The 17,371-nt window shown below is 37.1% G+C and overlaps 1 protein-coding gene across 2 annotated transcripts in view; it reads right to left on the reverse strand.

The window, feature by feature from the left end:
* Window positions 1-17,371, reverse strand: part of PRKCI (protein kinase C iota) — a 28,864-nt gene that overhangs the window by 9,353 nt on the left and 2,140 nt on the right. Inside the window, exons 2-9 of one of the 2 annotated variants that reach the window (XM_074154206.1) lie at window positions 11,809-11,930; window positions 6,931-7,020; window positions 5,607-5,657; window positions 4,375-4,460; window positions 3,071-3,211; window positions 2,235-2,289; window positions 1,429-1,487; window positions 797-973 (exon numbers count right to left, since the gene is read on the reverse strand). In XM_074154206.1, coding sequence (XP_074010307.1) covers window positions 797-973; window positions 1,429-1,487; window positions 2,235-2,289; window positions 3,071-3,211; window positions 4,375-4,460; window positions 5,607-5,657; window positions 6,931-7,020; window positions 11,809-11,930 — 781 coding nt within the window. The remainder of the gene's footprint in view (window positions 1-796; window positions 974-1,428; window positions 1,488-2,234; window positions 2,290-3,070; window positions 3,212-4,374; window positions 4,461-5,606; window positions 5,658-6,930; window positions 7,021-11,808; window positions 11,931-17,371) is intronic. The other variant, XM_074154207.1, reaches the window with a different exon arrangement.

The following is a 17,371-nucleotide window of genomic DNA, read 5'->3' on the forward strand; positions in this document are numbered from 1 at the left end:
CTTGAGCATCCTGTACTTTTAGCTTCATTGTGTAATTACACTTGGGAATGAAAAAACACTCGTGTGTAAGAGACAAACTGGTGCAGACAAACAAAAAGCAGCATCAAGAAACACAGAAGAAATCGGTGACAGACTGCGAAATAAACACAAAAGCTCTTGGGTATCAAACTGCAGTCGGTCGAGCCTTTTCAGAGCAGCGTAAAGAAACACAAGGGAAACCTTCAGCAACAAGAGGTGTTAAATTAGAGTTTAATACTACAATTCTGATTCATTTCCATCATGACTGTATAAGCTACACATTTTTAAGATGGAGGTCTGATTTAAAGAGCAATTAAAACAACACTGGGAGTTCTCCTTTGTGACAAAAAACTAAACTTGAACATATGAAAACCAGACCACCCATTTCTTTTTCAGCCCAGCAAGCCAGCATAACAGGAGAAATATGGAGCACTGCTCCAAAATAACGAAGCAAGCCAGGCTTATTAACTTGAACTCTGCAGGAGCCCTGCTGCACACGGCGATGATCACAAAAGGAGACAGGGAAAACGGAGGACACGAGGCTCTTGACAGAAACCCCTGGCACAGGAGGGCGGCTGTGAGCTACCAGTCTGCCAATAAAGACCTCAAAATTGGTTATCTGTCTTGTGAATCTTCTATAGCATAGTATGTATAAGAAACCACATGTATAATTTTCAATTAGAGTTGCAGACCCAGAAGCCTGGCAACCACCTTGTGGTAGATACGGAATCTCTTTGGCAGAGTTGCCCGATTTAATTGATAAAAAAAGCTTTCCTACCTCATCATCATTGACGAGCTCTTTCTTCACCACTTTCATCGCATAAATGCGCTCCGTTTTCTTCAATCGAACAAGCAGGACTTTAGCGTAACTGCCTCTTCCTATAACCCGCAGCAAATCAAAATCCTGAAGACCCAGACTGGAAGAAGCTTTGCCACTTTCTCTGATGCTCATTGCCTGTTGAAAAAGAGACTTTTAAATTAGTAAGCAGGCTTGGCAATTTTAACAACTGCAAAAGTTAGCATTTCAAATAGAACAGCAAAATTAATATAAACAAGTAATTCAATTAACACTTGTTATTCTTAAAAGTGCACCATCCTGGAAAGGAATGTGAGGGGAAAGAGAGGAGGCAGAGGAGACTTCACAGATAAGAAACAAACGAAACTGGAGGAGTTTGGAACACTTTCTAAGACAAAGCACATCTATACTTCTTAAAGCAAAGCATATTTCAGCTCAAAGATCAATATACAACAGCTTGCAAGCCATATAGGCATATACCTGAGTGAGCAACCAAATGTGCTTTAGGTACTAGTTTTCTGTTTGTAACAAATTAAATTACTAAAATATCGAAATTGAGAGAGATAAAAGCTTTAGGATCCCTGAATACAGTTAGCATGGTTAAGATATTTTACCTCTTTTTCTTCACCAACATGGTCCAAGCTTTCATGACTTGAGGGATTGTACGGAATCACTAGAAGTGCAAGAAAAAGCAATTAGACAGATGCAAAACAACAGTATTTTCTTTTGCCTTAAAATTTCCCCCCCACAAAAGCTCAGAGAGATACACAATTTAACCGCATCTATTTGTAAGCGTTCAAACCTGTTGGGTTTGGTGTTTGGTTTTTTTTTTAACCCATCAGAATCATTCTTTTGCAATACTACATTAATAATCAGTTACAGCTAATAAAAAAAGCCCTGTAATTATATTTGGAGATCTCTTCAGATTAATCTTGACTCCACACACAGAGAATCTTGTGCAGAACTGTGGTTTGTTTGGTTTTTAAACTGATTATTGTCTATATCCAAATTCAATTGTTAGGACCATCACTCTGATTGCTACAAGAATGAATTTGTTGGGCAACCGATCCAGCAGAAACCCTGCTAATTCTGTTAAGGGTTTTTTTTGTTTGTTTGTTTGTTTGATTGTCAGGATATTTAAAGTACACAGCTTACGATGGAAAAAATATAACTGACAGCCTAAATTCTTCCTTTTTAGCCAAGTTTCTTAAACTGATCGGAAATAGAAAACTGAGGAATTTATATATTTATAATCCCTTGAGCATTAAAAAGCCATCTTATTTTTCTTGTTCTATGAACAAAAGTAAAGAAGGGTTTTTAAAATAATTTACTTAACGTTACTCTGTTTCATTTCAAAACACAAAGTTCATGTTTCAGCAACATGTTACAGTAATTTAAAGAAAAAAATTATCGATCTTACCTGATTCTACATTATCTGGATGCACTGATGATGGATCCATAGGCATTATTGGTTCCTGCAAATATGCACAGTATTTTTTTAATAGACTGTCCAAGTTCAAGAGACATAATTTTAGAGATAAGTTAAATAAATGATCCCTGAGCAATATAATCTAGCTACTTTTTCACTTGATTAGTCAACACAGTTACTGCTCTAATCCATACACAGTAAAAGAAGCCACTGCAGTCTGTATTTAACTTATTTTCCAGAAGTTATGACATGTTTGCAGAAGCTGTTGAAGTGACAACTTAGTACAACAGAGAAAAGTATAGCAGATGAGAAATGAGAGAAACACTCAAGTACTTCAGCAGTACAGATATTAGTCAACTGAATTCACAAAACGTAGACTTGGAGCTGCCTGCTTTTAATATTGAACCAGGAGCAGTAATCGTCTAATTTTTTCTGGGGTCTTACGAACTTCTGCACTTGATTTTCCTTTTCTGTAAAATGGGAAATAGTCTAATAATCTAACAGATGTTGAGAGAATTTATTTTACCTTTAACTCACTTGAAAGATGCAAAATAAAGGATGAGGTAAATATCACTTATATGTTTATATTTGACACAGGAAAAAATATCAGATATGAAAGTTAGACTCCCATCTTGCCACTAAATTGCCATGCTGCTAAGGGATTCCCAAACTTTCTTGCAGAGCGTCACAGTAACCACGAAGAATGATGTTCCATCTACTGTGACTATTTGTAGACTACAGTTTGAAAATCATTAGGATTAAACGGGCTTTTTAGTTTGATTGGTCAGGTTTTTTTAAAGACAACTTTTCAGAGAAGTTTTACTTACTGGTTGTAGTGTGTGACGGCCACATTCAATACTGACAAGTTTGTGACACTTCTTGTGAACAAGGAGTTTGCAATTGATGCATTTATACCCCTGGCGACCCAGGCCCCATATTCGGTCAGTGCAGATGGCACAGTGAGCTCTCTAGAATGACAAACCAACAAAACTGATTAAAGAGCAAAACTTAACAATGAAAACTTTTCAGCCACATCTTCATTAACAAAGAACACAGGACAGGAGACCTGAGAGATCCCTACTGAACGTGCCACTATACCAAGAGTCTCTATCTGGAAAGTTTAAGAACGAAGGCTAATTTGCTACGTGTCTTGTCATCTATCTGTGTAGAGAAGTCCTTACATTTGTACAGAGGAAGGCAGGAGAGCAAAAGCTTCAACACATCAAACCACCAGATAACAGGAAACAGGAAGATCACCACTCACTGAAGGACATTCACAAAACAACTCAAAAGAACCATGAAAACAGGGTGCCTACAAAAGCAAGAGTGGAAAGTGATTAACTACCGTGCCTTGACAGCCTTGGACCAGGAAGAGGTCAAAATTAAAAAAAAAAGCAAAAATAAAAGCAGAAGTTAGATATGAAGGATGCTCAGGATGAAGTTTAGTGGAGACAATCTCAAGCATTAAGCACAGAGTACGCTAAGCTTAGAAAAGAAGGAAAGATTATTGAAGCTGTCAAGGAACCCAGCTTATTCAAATATTTTGCGTTCATTTTTTGCTGTTGCTTTTTCTAAATAGAGCAGAAAGCCTTCTTGGTCCTTAGCTAATTACATTTGACCATTGGTTCTTGAAAATATTACAAATTGTTTGTTATTTTCAGCTGATTACATGCCATAATAAGCAGGCTGTTTGGAGAAACATCTGTTTTTCACTTAAAAGGCATGAAAGAAAAGGCTGTGCATAATAAGGGGAGATCAGACCTTTTTACTCCCAGAATTTCAAGAACTGAAAATGTACTTTCAGCTCAGACATCCAATACCTGCGTGCAAGTTTACCCTCTGGGGAGATTCTAAGGGAACACAGGAGCATTTATATAATCAATATCATGGTTTCAGAGTACATGTAAAGTGAATTGAAGCCAATTTATTTTTTTTTTCTATTTTGAGGTCCTGCTAATTTAATAATGATTAAGCTTCCCAAAACTAGAGGGTTACCGAAAGTCTAAGTGCTATAGACAAACAACAAAAATGAGAATAAAACTACCTAACAATTTTTCAAGGCAGTGACACTGTAATTAGGCAAGTAAGACATCCCTGTATCATGGTTTTAAGTACCCAACAAGAGTCTCACCCTGTTAAATCGTTTGGCTTGGAAAGTGTGACCATTTGCACAATAGAGCTTTCGCCACCGGCGGGCGCCTCGGCGATAAATGGATTCTAAGAGGAAAAACATACGATTATATCCATAAAAATATAAACACAGAACTATAACATCTTCTCATGGACATTTCTGTCTAGAGTGATTTGCAGAGTAAAGTTTCGCTCCCGCACCCTACAGAAACACAGAGGCACGTTCCAAGTATCTTTTTCATTTTTTACATTTTGGAGAAAATTTGAAGTAGAATATCCTGACCAATTCAAAGTTAATTCTGCTTTTGCAAAATTAAAAGGAACAGTGAATCAAGAGAAGGAAAACTGCTCAGCAATACAAATACTTGTGTGCAAAGTACGCATCTAAACTTGGGGAGGAACTGTGGCGAAAGGGAAGGAGGGAAGAAGGTGAATTTCAGGAGCACGCCCATGATTTATCAGATTGCTTGCACAAATCGTCCAGCGTTTTAGATTTTTAGATCCACAGCTGGCACTGTTCAGCTTTTTTAATTTTTATTTTTTATTACTAGAGGCACATCAGGAACCCAAATTGAAAACAGGAATATACAAAACTACACTGAGTTGCAAATCTATTTTTGATTCACTCTGCCACCTCATTTTTTATCAGAAAAGCAGCATTATCCATACTGCCACAGTTAACTTCTAAACATGAAAATTTAAATTCGTCAGAGACTTGGATATCAACCTGAGAGATGTGTGTGTGCATAACATACACATGCTTCAAAATTACCTCTTTGATGTCTAATACATTAGATATTTTCGGAGGATACTCCTCATAGCAACTAAACATTTTAAAATGAATTAATCACAGATCTCTAAGTGGTGATAGGACAAGTCATTACCATTGGTTACAAGCCTTTGTTCACATTCGTCAGCCAGAGATCTGGCAACTACCAAAAAGACGGGAATGTGATAAAAAACTGTCACAAGAGAAGAGGCAAAAGCAAGGAAAGCAGAGTGACATGGATAGTTAACAGAAATGTGAAATGCTTATTAACAATGATTCAGAAGTGACAAACAACAATTAAGTTTAGCAAGACTTTCTATTCCTTTTAAATATTTAATTTCTAGAAATCTGCATTATTAATATTCCTAAGTGTGGGATGTCAAACCATAGAATATTATAATCTTCTAAAACAGGAAATCTGAATTCCTGATTTTCTGTACTTCTTAACTAAAATGCCTACTTACTGTCTTCTCCTGGACAAGGCATGCCAGGCCGTTCTGGTACACAAGGAAATACTGCAAGAAAAAACATTAACTGCTGATTAATTTTTATTTTGGACAGAAAATAAATCTTTGGGTTAAAGACAACACTTCTGAAAGGCATTCAACCGTTTCGGAAGACAGCACAGGCAGCATTTTAACAAAACCTTGAGCAAGAGTAGCGTGAGCCAAAAAGCTGCTACAAAACCATTTGGTTGGACATAGCACTGATATATGTGAGAAATACAAGCAAAAAGCAGAATAAACCAAATTATTTCCTAATGAAAGTAACTAGAAAAAGGTAATGATTCTGGTTTCCCATGTGACCAATCGCCACAGTCAGTATTTGGAAATCTTGACTATAAACATATTATATTACAGCGTCCTAACAGCTACATATGATCTTGTCTACATTAGCCATTTTTTTCAGTTTATTTTGCTTCAGTAACTGTCAGAGAGAAGTATAACTGGGGAGAGAGAGCCCTGGTGCTGGTTTAATCAGAAGCTTATTAAACAAAAATAAATGGAGAAAGGGAAGATCAAAAAGCATACTGACATAATATATAGAGAAACACGATTTCATTCTTCTGTCACTTTTTAAAAAGGCTTTGTGGGAAGCTGAAAAGCCGTCCCTTCCAACTGAGCTGATGGCGAAGGAGATTTTTTGAGTCCTTTTTGAGAAGGACCATGTTAAGACACTGTAGTGTAACACACCCATTAACACTCTTTACAATGACGCCCTGCTTTTCTGCTATGATCCCTCTTGAACTGACATCTATCTTTAACTTGTAACAAGTTACAAACAGGAAGAAAAATATATTGTGGAAGGTACCAAAATAGGCATATAACCTTGAAAAAGAAAAATTGAACAACTACACATCAAACAGGGGCACGATATCGTTAGGTTCATAACTGGTCTCAAGCACCTAATTTTAGAAAAGTGAAACTTTTGACAAATCTGGCGTCAGAAATGGAGCTCATCAGCTTCTTTTCCCAATATAGATGCTGCTCTGAAGCACCTGTTAATAACACTGTACTATATATCTTCTACAATTTGTTGCCAACAAGCGTACGAAAGCACTTGCAATGAATGAATGAAAGAGGTAAGGGCTTTCTTTCATTAATAAACCAACACTGAAGTATTTTTTCCTCCCTTGATTTAATAAAGAACATTTATGAAGTACTGACAGCTAAAGTGCATGGTCTTCAGCATCCTCTTGACAGAACGTCACAACAGGCCTTTAATTGAGGAGGCTGTGCAAAACACACGGATAACACAAGGTAGAAATTCACACTTCTTTCACCGTACCGTGAATTAAAAGCTCTGAATCCTTGTTTAGTTCATACAACCGAAAGGCCTCTTCTAACTCCAGCTGAGAAGAAACGGTACATGGATCTCCTGGAGAAAGAAAAGACAACAATTCAAAACTCAATCCAATTAATTCCGTGCCATTCAACAGTTCCCTCGCAGTTGGTTCTAAGATAATTCCTACAGTAAAACAGAACAATATTCTCAAGTGTGGTAGTATTTATTTTTAAGACTGTTCAGAGAGCACATCTGAAAATACCATCATATTGAATGACTTCAGGAAAAATAAAAATATGAGATATTCTCAGGAGGCAAGCAGATCATAACCACAAAACATCAGTGGTTTGGTCTGCTACAAGCATGGTTATACAACATTTCAGTAGAGGAGGTGAAGGTTATCTTCCTGCACCTAAAATCCTTTAGAGATTCCATTTCATTTCATGGATTTTTAATTAGAACTGAGTCAATTCTATTTTCACAGCTGCTTCAACATTTCCAAGACTTTAACCAGGAGGTGCAAAAGCAGTTAGATCTCTAGTATTTCCTCAAACCTTAATCAAGACTTGGAAAAATCATGCAACTTCCTGGCAGTGTTTAAGGCCAGGCTGGATGGGGCTTTGAGCAACCTGCTCTAGCGGAGGTGTCCCTGCCCACGGCAGGGGGGTTGGAATTCGATGATCTTTAAGGTCCCTTCCAACTCTAACCATTCTATGATTCTATTATTCCTATTTTTTCATTTTTTTAACTACTACTTTCATACTCACAGGACTATTTGAAATAAAATCTCTTAAAGAAAGGGCACCAAGGAAGGAAAAAAGTGTGGGTTGGTTGGTTTGTGGGGTTTTTTTTTCCCTGTTTCAGAAAACAATTGCAGCTTTGGTTGACCATTTGAGATGGAGCAGATTATCATACAAGCATTTAATACGTATTTTAAAGTTTCTCTGACAGGACTGCAGTGGATTGCTTTAACAAATCTGTATTTCAGAAGTAACAGTTTAGGACTAAGGTCTCCTTTTAGGTATCTACTTTGTATTTCTAAAAAATAACATGTATCAACAAAGGTATTTCAGAATCATTAAACAACAGTTAATTACATCAGGGTAATTTTGGCCTATAGGTAGGTTTAAACCTAAGGACAGGGGTGGGTGAGGAACACGGAGCATCAGGCTAAAGATCTGCTGTATTCAGCATCAGGAGCAAGAAGGACCTTAAATTTCAGCCTTGGTTCATACTCCTTCGGACACAGCCTGTACTTTACCTGTTTCTCAAGATTTATCTAAAGGCTTTATCTGATATTTTAACTGACCTCCTGTGTCTGTCAGTGTTTGGAAATGGCTATGAAGACTGAAAAGAACAGCCATGCAACAAAACATTTTCTTTGGTGCCTGATGCAGATTAGTAACATTATAAAAAAATGATCCCCCTAAAAGAAGAAACCTTGCTCAAAATAATACAACTGAAACAAGAAACGTTGAATTTGAATCATCACTGCCCCAAAGAAAGAAAATATTTCTGGTTATTAGTTCAGATCTTTTCCCCCTCCACCTATACAAGGTGTTCTGTGTGAGAACACAGGATTTATCTCTGCCTACACATGAGTAGAATAAGCTTCTTTCTAGCCAAAATCCCACCCAGGAGATCTACTGTCATATAACATTTCCAATTTTTAACGAAAATACTACTTTCCACACCTTTAAGCAGTAAACTGGTGGTGGGCAACCGAATTGGAGGAAGGCAGAACAATTTCCATCACAGCTGAACTGAATCCATTATCAAAGTCTTACTGCTTTGAGTCTTTGGTCAATACCATGGTTTGAAAGCTAATTAGCAACAGTCTATGAACTACTCACTTTTTGTTTTGTGCTACAAGATACCAAAATTAATACAGGTGTTGCTAAGGCTTTTCAGTAGAACCACGCACCTAGTGGGCAGAGGGATATTTAAAACTCACCCTACAAAAGTTTTTCCAGTTAATTTATTTAATTTCTAATGTATCCATTCTTTCCGATTGCTAAAATATTAGTGCTAAATGTAAACTGTCCATTTGCATCATTCTGTCTTTATTCTTTTCTGCACATCATAATCCTCAAAACTATTATTTGAAGCCAGCTGGAGTCATTTTTCACCATACTGCCTCCCCCCTGCAATTAATTAGCCTATCCGGACATCAAACTGCCTACCCGTTGCACAAACTCACACAGCGCAGGGCACGGGGAGGGAGGGAGGAGGAGGAGAAGGAACAACTAAATTTATTCAGACTCACTAAGAGAATCAACAAACCAGTTTTTCTTCATTTGTTTCTGACACCTGTGCACACAGCTTTGTTTGAAAAAACAAAAGGAGGCTCTGAAGAACATACACCCTGCTTCAAATAGGAAGAGAAGGTTTATAGACGTTTGTAGGAAACTTCAGAATTAAATCTGACTCGCACTTTAAGTTTTTACTGGTGATCACAACTTAGCCAGCAATGGCAATAGCGTGTAACTGACCCTCTCAGACTCACAATTTCACTTTGAAAATCTAAAGGTGGATAACAGAAGTCTTAACCGATGAAGCGTTGTTAGTGGTGACAAGGTATATAAAACAGATGAGCTACAAATACTCTTTCAACAAGATCAGACGAGTAAGAAGAAGGCTGAGATAAAGTATCAGGAAAATGTTTACTTTTGAATTTTATAGCAAGAAACAACAGACGGAACACAAACACAATGCTAGTTTCAACCTATAGCACACTTCACAAGACAGAAGTAAGATGAAGTGACTGCATACAGATAAAATAGAAATTTGTCTAAAATCAAGTCAAGTTAATTCTATTTTCCAGTTGAATCCAACCATTTTTTTTAAGTGGTTCCACTCAATTAAATTAGGCCTGCCATCCTGTGCTCTTACCTCTACGAAAGAGAAGTAACTAAACAAGATGCTCTGTGTCTTGCAAAGGCTAAAAAGACATTTAGTAAATGACAAATAAAAATCTCAATGACAAGGTAAATCCAGTTTAGTCACATACTGACTAAATAGAGACGGCCTGGATACCATCTCTTGTCTGGTACTACAAGAAACATGGATAGGAGTATAACAAGCATCAGACCACCGTACACACATTTCCTCACACTACTATTAGAGTGAACTACAGCTTTAGCGAAGAAGATATGACATAGGAATTTTCCAAGAAAGCAAATCATTAATTTCTAGAGAGAATGCCAACTGAAAACATGAAAGATTGGTGGGGAGAGGAAGAGAGGAGGCAGAGGTCTTGGCAAGAAGTCACGCATTGTTGATGCAAGAATCACTCATAATAAAAATGGGGATTTTTTTTTTTTTTAAACACTCTCTTCATTGCCAGATTAATTTTTTCCTCTGCTGACATTAAAGTGGAAGTCAGTGATTAAAGCAAACATGGACTGCTTGTGAACACTAAATCTTAAGTGAATACACGAAAAAAAACAGTCCAACGGCAGCATTCCTTTTTTTCAAAAATCTACCTCTACAGAAATGAAATTGAGACAACTGTTCCTTCAAGTAAACCATTGAATCTGCACAAGATTTTCTACAAATAGTTCATTAAGTTCACTTCTTACTATGACTGACTGTCCCTTTTCAGCGAGAAGTCTATTATCCTCAAGATGAAACATAACAACAAGCTTACTATGAAGTAAATGTTCAACTCTGCACAGAAGTCCAGTCATAAATACTGTTCATTTTACTTTACTGCCTGGTGTAAATAACTTGGGAACGATGAGAGGAATACATAAAAGAAAGAAAGAAAACCTGCTCAGATTCCCAAGACCACATAATCTTCAACACACCTCCTCCTCATACAGCACTTCCAAAAATCAGCTTTGGTCCATGTTTAGCTTTAAGCTCTGAATAAACTGGCACTCGCCCAATTTTGAATGAGAAAGCTGTGAGAAGGGGAGGAAACAGTTCTATAAGCACTATTTATGCTAATCACTACATACAAATACTAATCACTCACTGCCGACAAATCACTGTACATTATGGCCCTTTATGTATTGCATCAAGTACTTAGCATGCTAAAATAACTCAACAGCTATTTCATAATTAAGACATCTCTTTGGTGTAGCTCAAAACCCAGGTGTAGAATACACCAGTTCCACAAAGAAAATAGGAACTACAACTAACTTTTTTAAAAAATGATATACAGCTCAGAACCGGACTACGTCTGTTAAGTAAAAAAGAGACCAGACACTGAACTTTTTTAATCCAAGGTAAATTTTAACATGGATAACGTAAGCGATAGAGAAGACATGAGTTCTCAGCCAAGGCTTTGATGAAAATCTACTCGGACAAGTAATTTCTCTTTCAATAGTTAAAAAAAGTTTTAATACAAGTTACATGCTAATAGGTCGCTAAAGTAACAGCTGATACAAACACTCAAAATATAATTGTTTTGGTTACACATACAACTCATATATGAAATTGTGTGAATATTTTAGATAAATACTGTAATTTGTATCATTTAAGGTTAGCTTAACTCTCAAGGATTTCAGACGTAGGGGGAAACGTGCCTCTCCAGCAGTACAAAGGAATCTTTCCATTCCCTTCCTAATTAACGGTAACAGTGAATTCATATTGTGATAATCACCAAGTTTTAATTTATTTATTTGGTTAAAAAAATAGAGCTCTCCACGCTAAGCTGTTTGAAACAACGACCTTTCCATTAAGATATGCTTACAAAGCATTATTTTTAGAGCCAGATTTACTATTTCTAAAAACATATTTATGAAGTATGTTTTATAAACTTATCTTATGAAGGCAGAGGGAAAGGAAAAGACGAAAGGGAGAGAAGAACGAGACAGCTGAGGAATGTATCGATCAAATATTTGTCTTAAGATCAAGCACCAAGCATCGATTTACCTTCTTCATCAATCCATTTCATGGTGAAAAGCTGTTCGTTGTCAAAAGAGCACATGTCTCGAACTTCATTGCACAGTCCCTCAAATGAGATGGAAGGTTCAAAATAGGTTATCATGATGTCCCTGAGAAAGAGAAAAATAAGTTTGAGAAATTGTATTGCAATATGTAGCACTTGATCGTCACCTCTAACACTTTCCATATAGCGCTAATATAAACCTCATCCCTGCTGCAGCCCCCTAAAAAAATATTAATGTTAGTAAAGCACTAGCATGTAAGTTCTCTTCCTGTAGCAAAGTCAGGCTCCACGTGATTTTCATTACCAACTACTCGACATTTAACTCTCCAGGTATCTGCTTGAATAAAAATAAGATTTAAATGCCTTAATAACTATGAAGTGAGCTATTAATCACACACAGAAATTAGTTATATTTTAACAGCGGAAATCGAAGAACTAAATGCTGCAAAAATACTGAAAAATATTATTACTGTATTGCTGGTTTTGTCTGCTCTTTAACAGTTTTTTTGTTATTAGATATCAAACTGCTGTAAGAATGTCTACATCTTCTCCAGCTCAATTTTGATTGTGTAGATGTTATGAGAAAGTAATTTAAAATATTAGACGTGCTTCCTAGTGGATTTGGGGGGATGTTCCAAATACTAAAAGTGCCTTTAAAGAACAGATCCGTGATGCTTCACCACAATGACAGGGAAGACTGTCAGAGAAACATGTACTCAGAATTAAAATTTACTACTGTACTGTTATGCAGAATGGGTATTTCTGTTATAATTAAGGTTAAGAGTTAGTTAAGCTGGTGTTTTAAATACGTTAACACAAAATGCTAACCCATTGTCTTGACATTTCCTGGGCCTTAAAGGGGACCATGTGACTCAGGGTTGCAGTCCTTTAAAGAAAGGATTTCAGAGATACGGTTCAGAGGAAGGTGGAGGGGTAAAAAAAAAAAAAAAAAGGGCTGTTTACAAGACACTCTTCAAACATCTCCTATAAGCCCAATGTTTGAGCTATGAGACTAATCTTCCTGAAAGAACTCAGCCAGTTGGAGACTTGTTTCAGTTGGTGCCACCCACCAGCACTATTTGGTGGTGGTGGGAAGAAATAATTGAAGCAACAAAGTTTCTATCTGGTGAAAATTTACATCAACATACTTACCAGACTAAAGCCTACAAATGCAGCAATTTAAACATTTTTAAATCGTCTTGTGCACCTGCAGGGTGGTATCAAGAAGGTGAGTTAACACAACATAATGTGGTCACTGAACCCGAACCACTTTCAGGAGTGGCAGAGAACACATGTGATTAACACGCTTGCCCAACGCTCCCTTAAGTTCAACAGCATGAATAAAATAAAAGAAAATAAACTAGCAATTTCTAAGGACTCTTGAAGAACAGCTAGCCTACTTCTGGGTTTATGAGCATGATCGGAGTTAGTTTAGTTAGGGGAAAGACTCCAGTAAATGGTTAGGATAGCTAAAAAACACCTCTACAATAAACTGAATAAACCAGTCAAAAAGCTGCTACATTATTTGGGTGAGGAATTGCTCCTCTTCTTTCCACACGAGACAAAATGCAAAACAAAACAATATTTAGATCCCAGTATTTCAACGCAGTGTAGTACTTTGGGGCAAATGGGGCTTCATGTGAAAACCCCGATTGTGCCCATCCCACAAGGAAAACCGTGTTCTCTCCAATACAAAGTTCTCCCTTCACACCCTTTCCCAAAAAGCACGAGCTGCGAACCCAGTGCCAGCCTTTGTCTCTAGGAACTGAGGGGGATTTAACAGCGCGTTACTGTCACAGACACCCAGGCATCAGCCGGAGAGAAACCCAGGAGCCTGTATTAGGAGGCAAAGTCTTAACCTGTATTTCCTGTTCGTCAGGGAAGGAAACAAGGCACTGCTTACCTAGCAACTCCACTGATTTTGTGCTAAAGTTTACCATCCCTTCATTTATTCACATTTTAGCACAGATATATTCACTTTGGAATATTTTCCTAAACCAAAAGTTACATGCTGAAGGGCACTGAAAAGTCAGAGTTAAGTATTTTAACTATTGCTGTGTATTTTATGATTGAACTAGTCAGGAATGGGAGAAGGTATGTTCAAAGCAGCAGTGACTACATGACTATCGCTGTCAGACAAGCAAAAAGAGTTAGGGGATAGATCACAATCTCAAGAGACTGTAATCACTGATGCTCTAGCAAAACCTGAGGATAAAAAAAAAAAAAAACAAACCAAAAAAACAAACCTATATTAAAAAAAATAATCTATATTAGCAAAAACTGTTCAGCAGGTTTTCAAATTTGATAATTCAAGTCCACTTAAATCAGATTTATCTGTACTACAGCGAACAGAAAAAGTCACGATGTTAAGATGTACTGAACAGCCTGGGAATCCCCTCGTACCTGTAAAGTAAAAGCTGGTACCAACTGAAAAAAAAAAAAACACTCTTCCTACTTGTTGCTACCTTCAAGTAGCAACTTAGTTGCCCTTCAAATAAAAGGAGAGTTTCATTATTTTAGAATTTAAGAAACTTCTCTAAATTACTGCTCTAATACCTCCAATGGGACATGTATCAGACAGTTGTTCAGTACATTTCAGAGTCCCCCAGCTAACAGGAATATAAAAAAAAAAGATGTAAGCAAGCATGAATAAGGTTCTACAAGCAACATCTAGCACACTTTTCCTAGAGATGTGAAGCCAGCTTTACGTACCACAGAAACGGAAAGATTACAGGTCTCTCTACCAGCTTCATTTTGCCATTTTAACTGTATTGATGACACCGACAATTTCTACTGAGACAGGTCTCACTTCGAGGATGGTTCTGTAATCACACCTTTGCGTTATACGGTTCTTTCCACACTTCTTGCACCTAACACCACCTTGATGATGTCTCCGTTAGGAACAAGCTGTATTCACTCAAGCTAAGACATGAAGTTAAACTCTACTGAGAAAAAATGCGGCATTTTAAAGAAAAACGAGTAGGCTACGTTAAAGAACCAAGGAAAGCTAACGCAAACCACAGCCTGTTGCCTTGCATGAAATACAAAACGCTTTCTTTCATTAAGACATGGGAAAGAATTTCTTGACAACAGCCCTTTCCTTCTGATGAGGATAAGCTTATGTCCCACTTTTAATAAGCATGTTTGTTATAAAGCTATTCTAAGGCATAACGTCCTCATTTGTCTCCTCATGACACACACTGCGAATTACAAGAAAATCTGATTCAAGCGCACTCTTTGCACCGCCACATTTGGATTAACGCTATTAACTATTAGCTACAGAAGCACCAGGTTTTTAGAATTTATTTTAGTACTATTATAATACATCTTAATCAGGGACCTGCAAGTAGGAAATATGCAAATAAATGAGAAAAGTTGTCCTGAACTACTTTAAGTAAAGATGTTGCCATTTATAGTTCCCATCAATATTAATAAAGGATTGCTTTATTCATACTAATAAAAGGCCTGCTTGAATCATCATCCTACAAATGTAAAACTCAGTAAAAGATAAACCATAGGAAGACAGAGAAAATGCAAACGGTAAATCTAAACATGAACACTAGAGAACAGATTTGAAGTAACTCTAGAAATCACTATCTTCCCCACTTTTCCTCTGAGATCAAACAACTTTTCTGTTGCCTTTTCTTTTACAGATCATTCAAGAGTCATAACATCCTTTATCAAAAAAACAAACACACACCACCCACAACCAAGCAAACGAACAAAACAAACAAAAAAACCCCAATGCCAACATTTAAATGCAATTCAATATTCATATCTCATTTTTCCCTTCTGAGCTTAAACCTCTGTGAGAGAACAATCCACCGTAAGAACAGGGACTCTGCTGCTTTAGGTTTTTCCACCTGCAGCCTAAAGTAGCTATCACATACTAGGTAGATGGAAATATACAGACACATAATCACACATTATCTACATATCCAGATATTTATCACACACCTGGGTCAGTCATTAAAGCTTTTGATACTGTGTCATTACAGCTCATGGAAATTAACCCATACAAGACTCCTGAAGAATTCTGCTGGTTCAGTATCACTTCAGTACCGATGTTCTGCCATTCAGAACAATCTGAAGCATCTCTTTCTCCAGAGGGAGTCGGAGGTCTCAAATTGCCTGCCCCTGCAATCTATTTTTCTGGAAAAAAATGTATTACCAGAAAATGAATCAATGTTGAATATGTAAGAAGGGGTGAAAACGTGTTCATAGGCTTAAACCAAAGCTTTCTTAAGGTGAACACTCTCCTGTGAGGAACTTGATCCTTAACAGACAATGAAAGCCACTGAGCTAAAGAATTGACCGGAAAGTACTCAAGACAAAGAGCAATATAAGGAAAGGATGCAAGAACTCAAATTTTTTTAATAAATTAATTTCCTGGAAATATTTATGGAAGTACATTTTGATTTTACAATTAGAATGGAACTTTTTTTTCCCCACTTTTCCCACTCGCATAAATGTATTAAAATCACCAAAAGAAGCACGTTTAACATGTATCATGAGAGGACCGTCAGCAGTATTTTTCATTTGAACCAAATCAAACTGAAGGTGGGCAAAGCATTGGTGACCTATACCCTTAACTATATTAGAAGTCTAACCTACATCACAGCCTACACAGTTAAACCAGTGCAAAATCTGTGTCAGGCACAGAAAGAACACGAACTAGCAGTTCTAATCATGACAGAAAAATGGTTCTTCAAGCTTGTTGTTTGGTTGGTTTGGTTTCTTTTTTTTTTTTTAAATCAACAACATTAATTCTACTGGATTCCTAGTGCACAAGCAGTGTATTATTCCTACTAGCTCTCTACTGCTACAAATCCAATCCTCCCCATGTGTATTAATGATACAGTAGCTTCTTGTACTGAACTGACAAAAAGCATCTTCAACAAATGAGATAAGACAAAAGGTAAGCTTTGAATAATATTGGAAAGCTGAAATGGGTGTAATTACAGGTGCTGTTTGGTGCCACACATTTGAAGCTGTGTTACTCTATGCTGTGTTACTCTGTCAACAAAAAAGTATGTAAACATTTGGTATAATAAATTCAATTCCTAAGAACTCACTCAGGAACCTCTATTATGTAACTGCACAGTTTACGGTAACTTTTTAAAATACGTGAGACTATTTTCAGAATTTTAAACAACCAGCCCTATGAGAAAGATAAGCGTGGCTTACCTGAGAGAAGGAAATACCTGGATAAACTCAACCTAATGCCCTAATTCCCAAGTCTCTGGGAATTCCCATCCTCTTATTCTCATGATCTCTGTTCATTTTAGGAAAATGTTCCTTCCTGGTTTTACATGTTTCATGAATTTAAGATAAAGAATTACCACTGCACGGATGAATGAAACAAAGACCCTTCAAAGAGTTCTTCATGAAAGCCTTTGTCTTGGCTGAGAAAAGCAATTAGGCTCTGGGCCAGACTCAGCCATGTTTTGAGGATTCAGGTTCGGCTCTTTGCTCAGTGTCTCCAGCCCCAGGGGAGCATCCTGACTATCAGATTCCCAACCATTTCAGGAACAAACCTGTGCTTCT

This window comes from Numenius arquata, chromosome 9, assembly GCF_964106895.1.
Source record: "Numenius arquata chromosome 9, bNumArq3.hap1.1, whole genome shotgun sequence".
Classification (NCBI taxonomy): Eukaryota; Metazoa; Chordata; class Aves; order Charadriiformes; family Scolopacidae; genus Numenius; species Numenius arquata.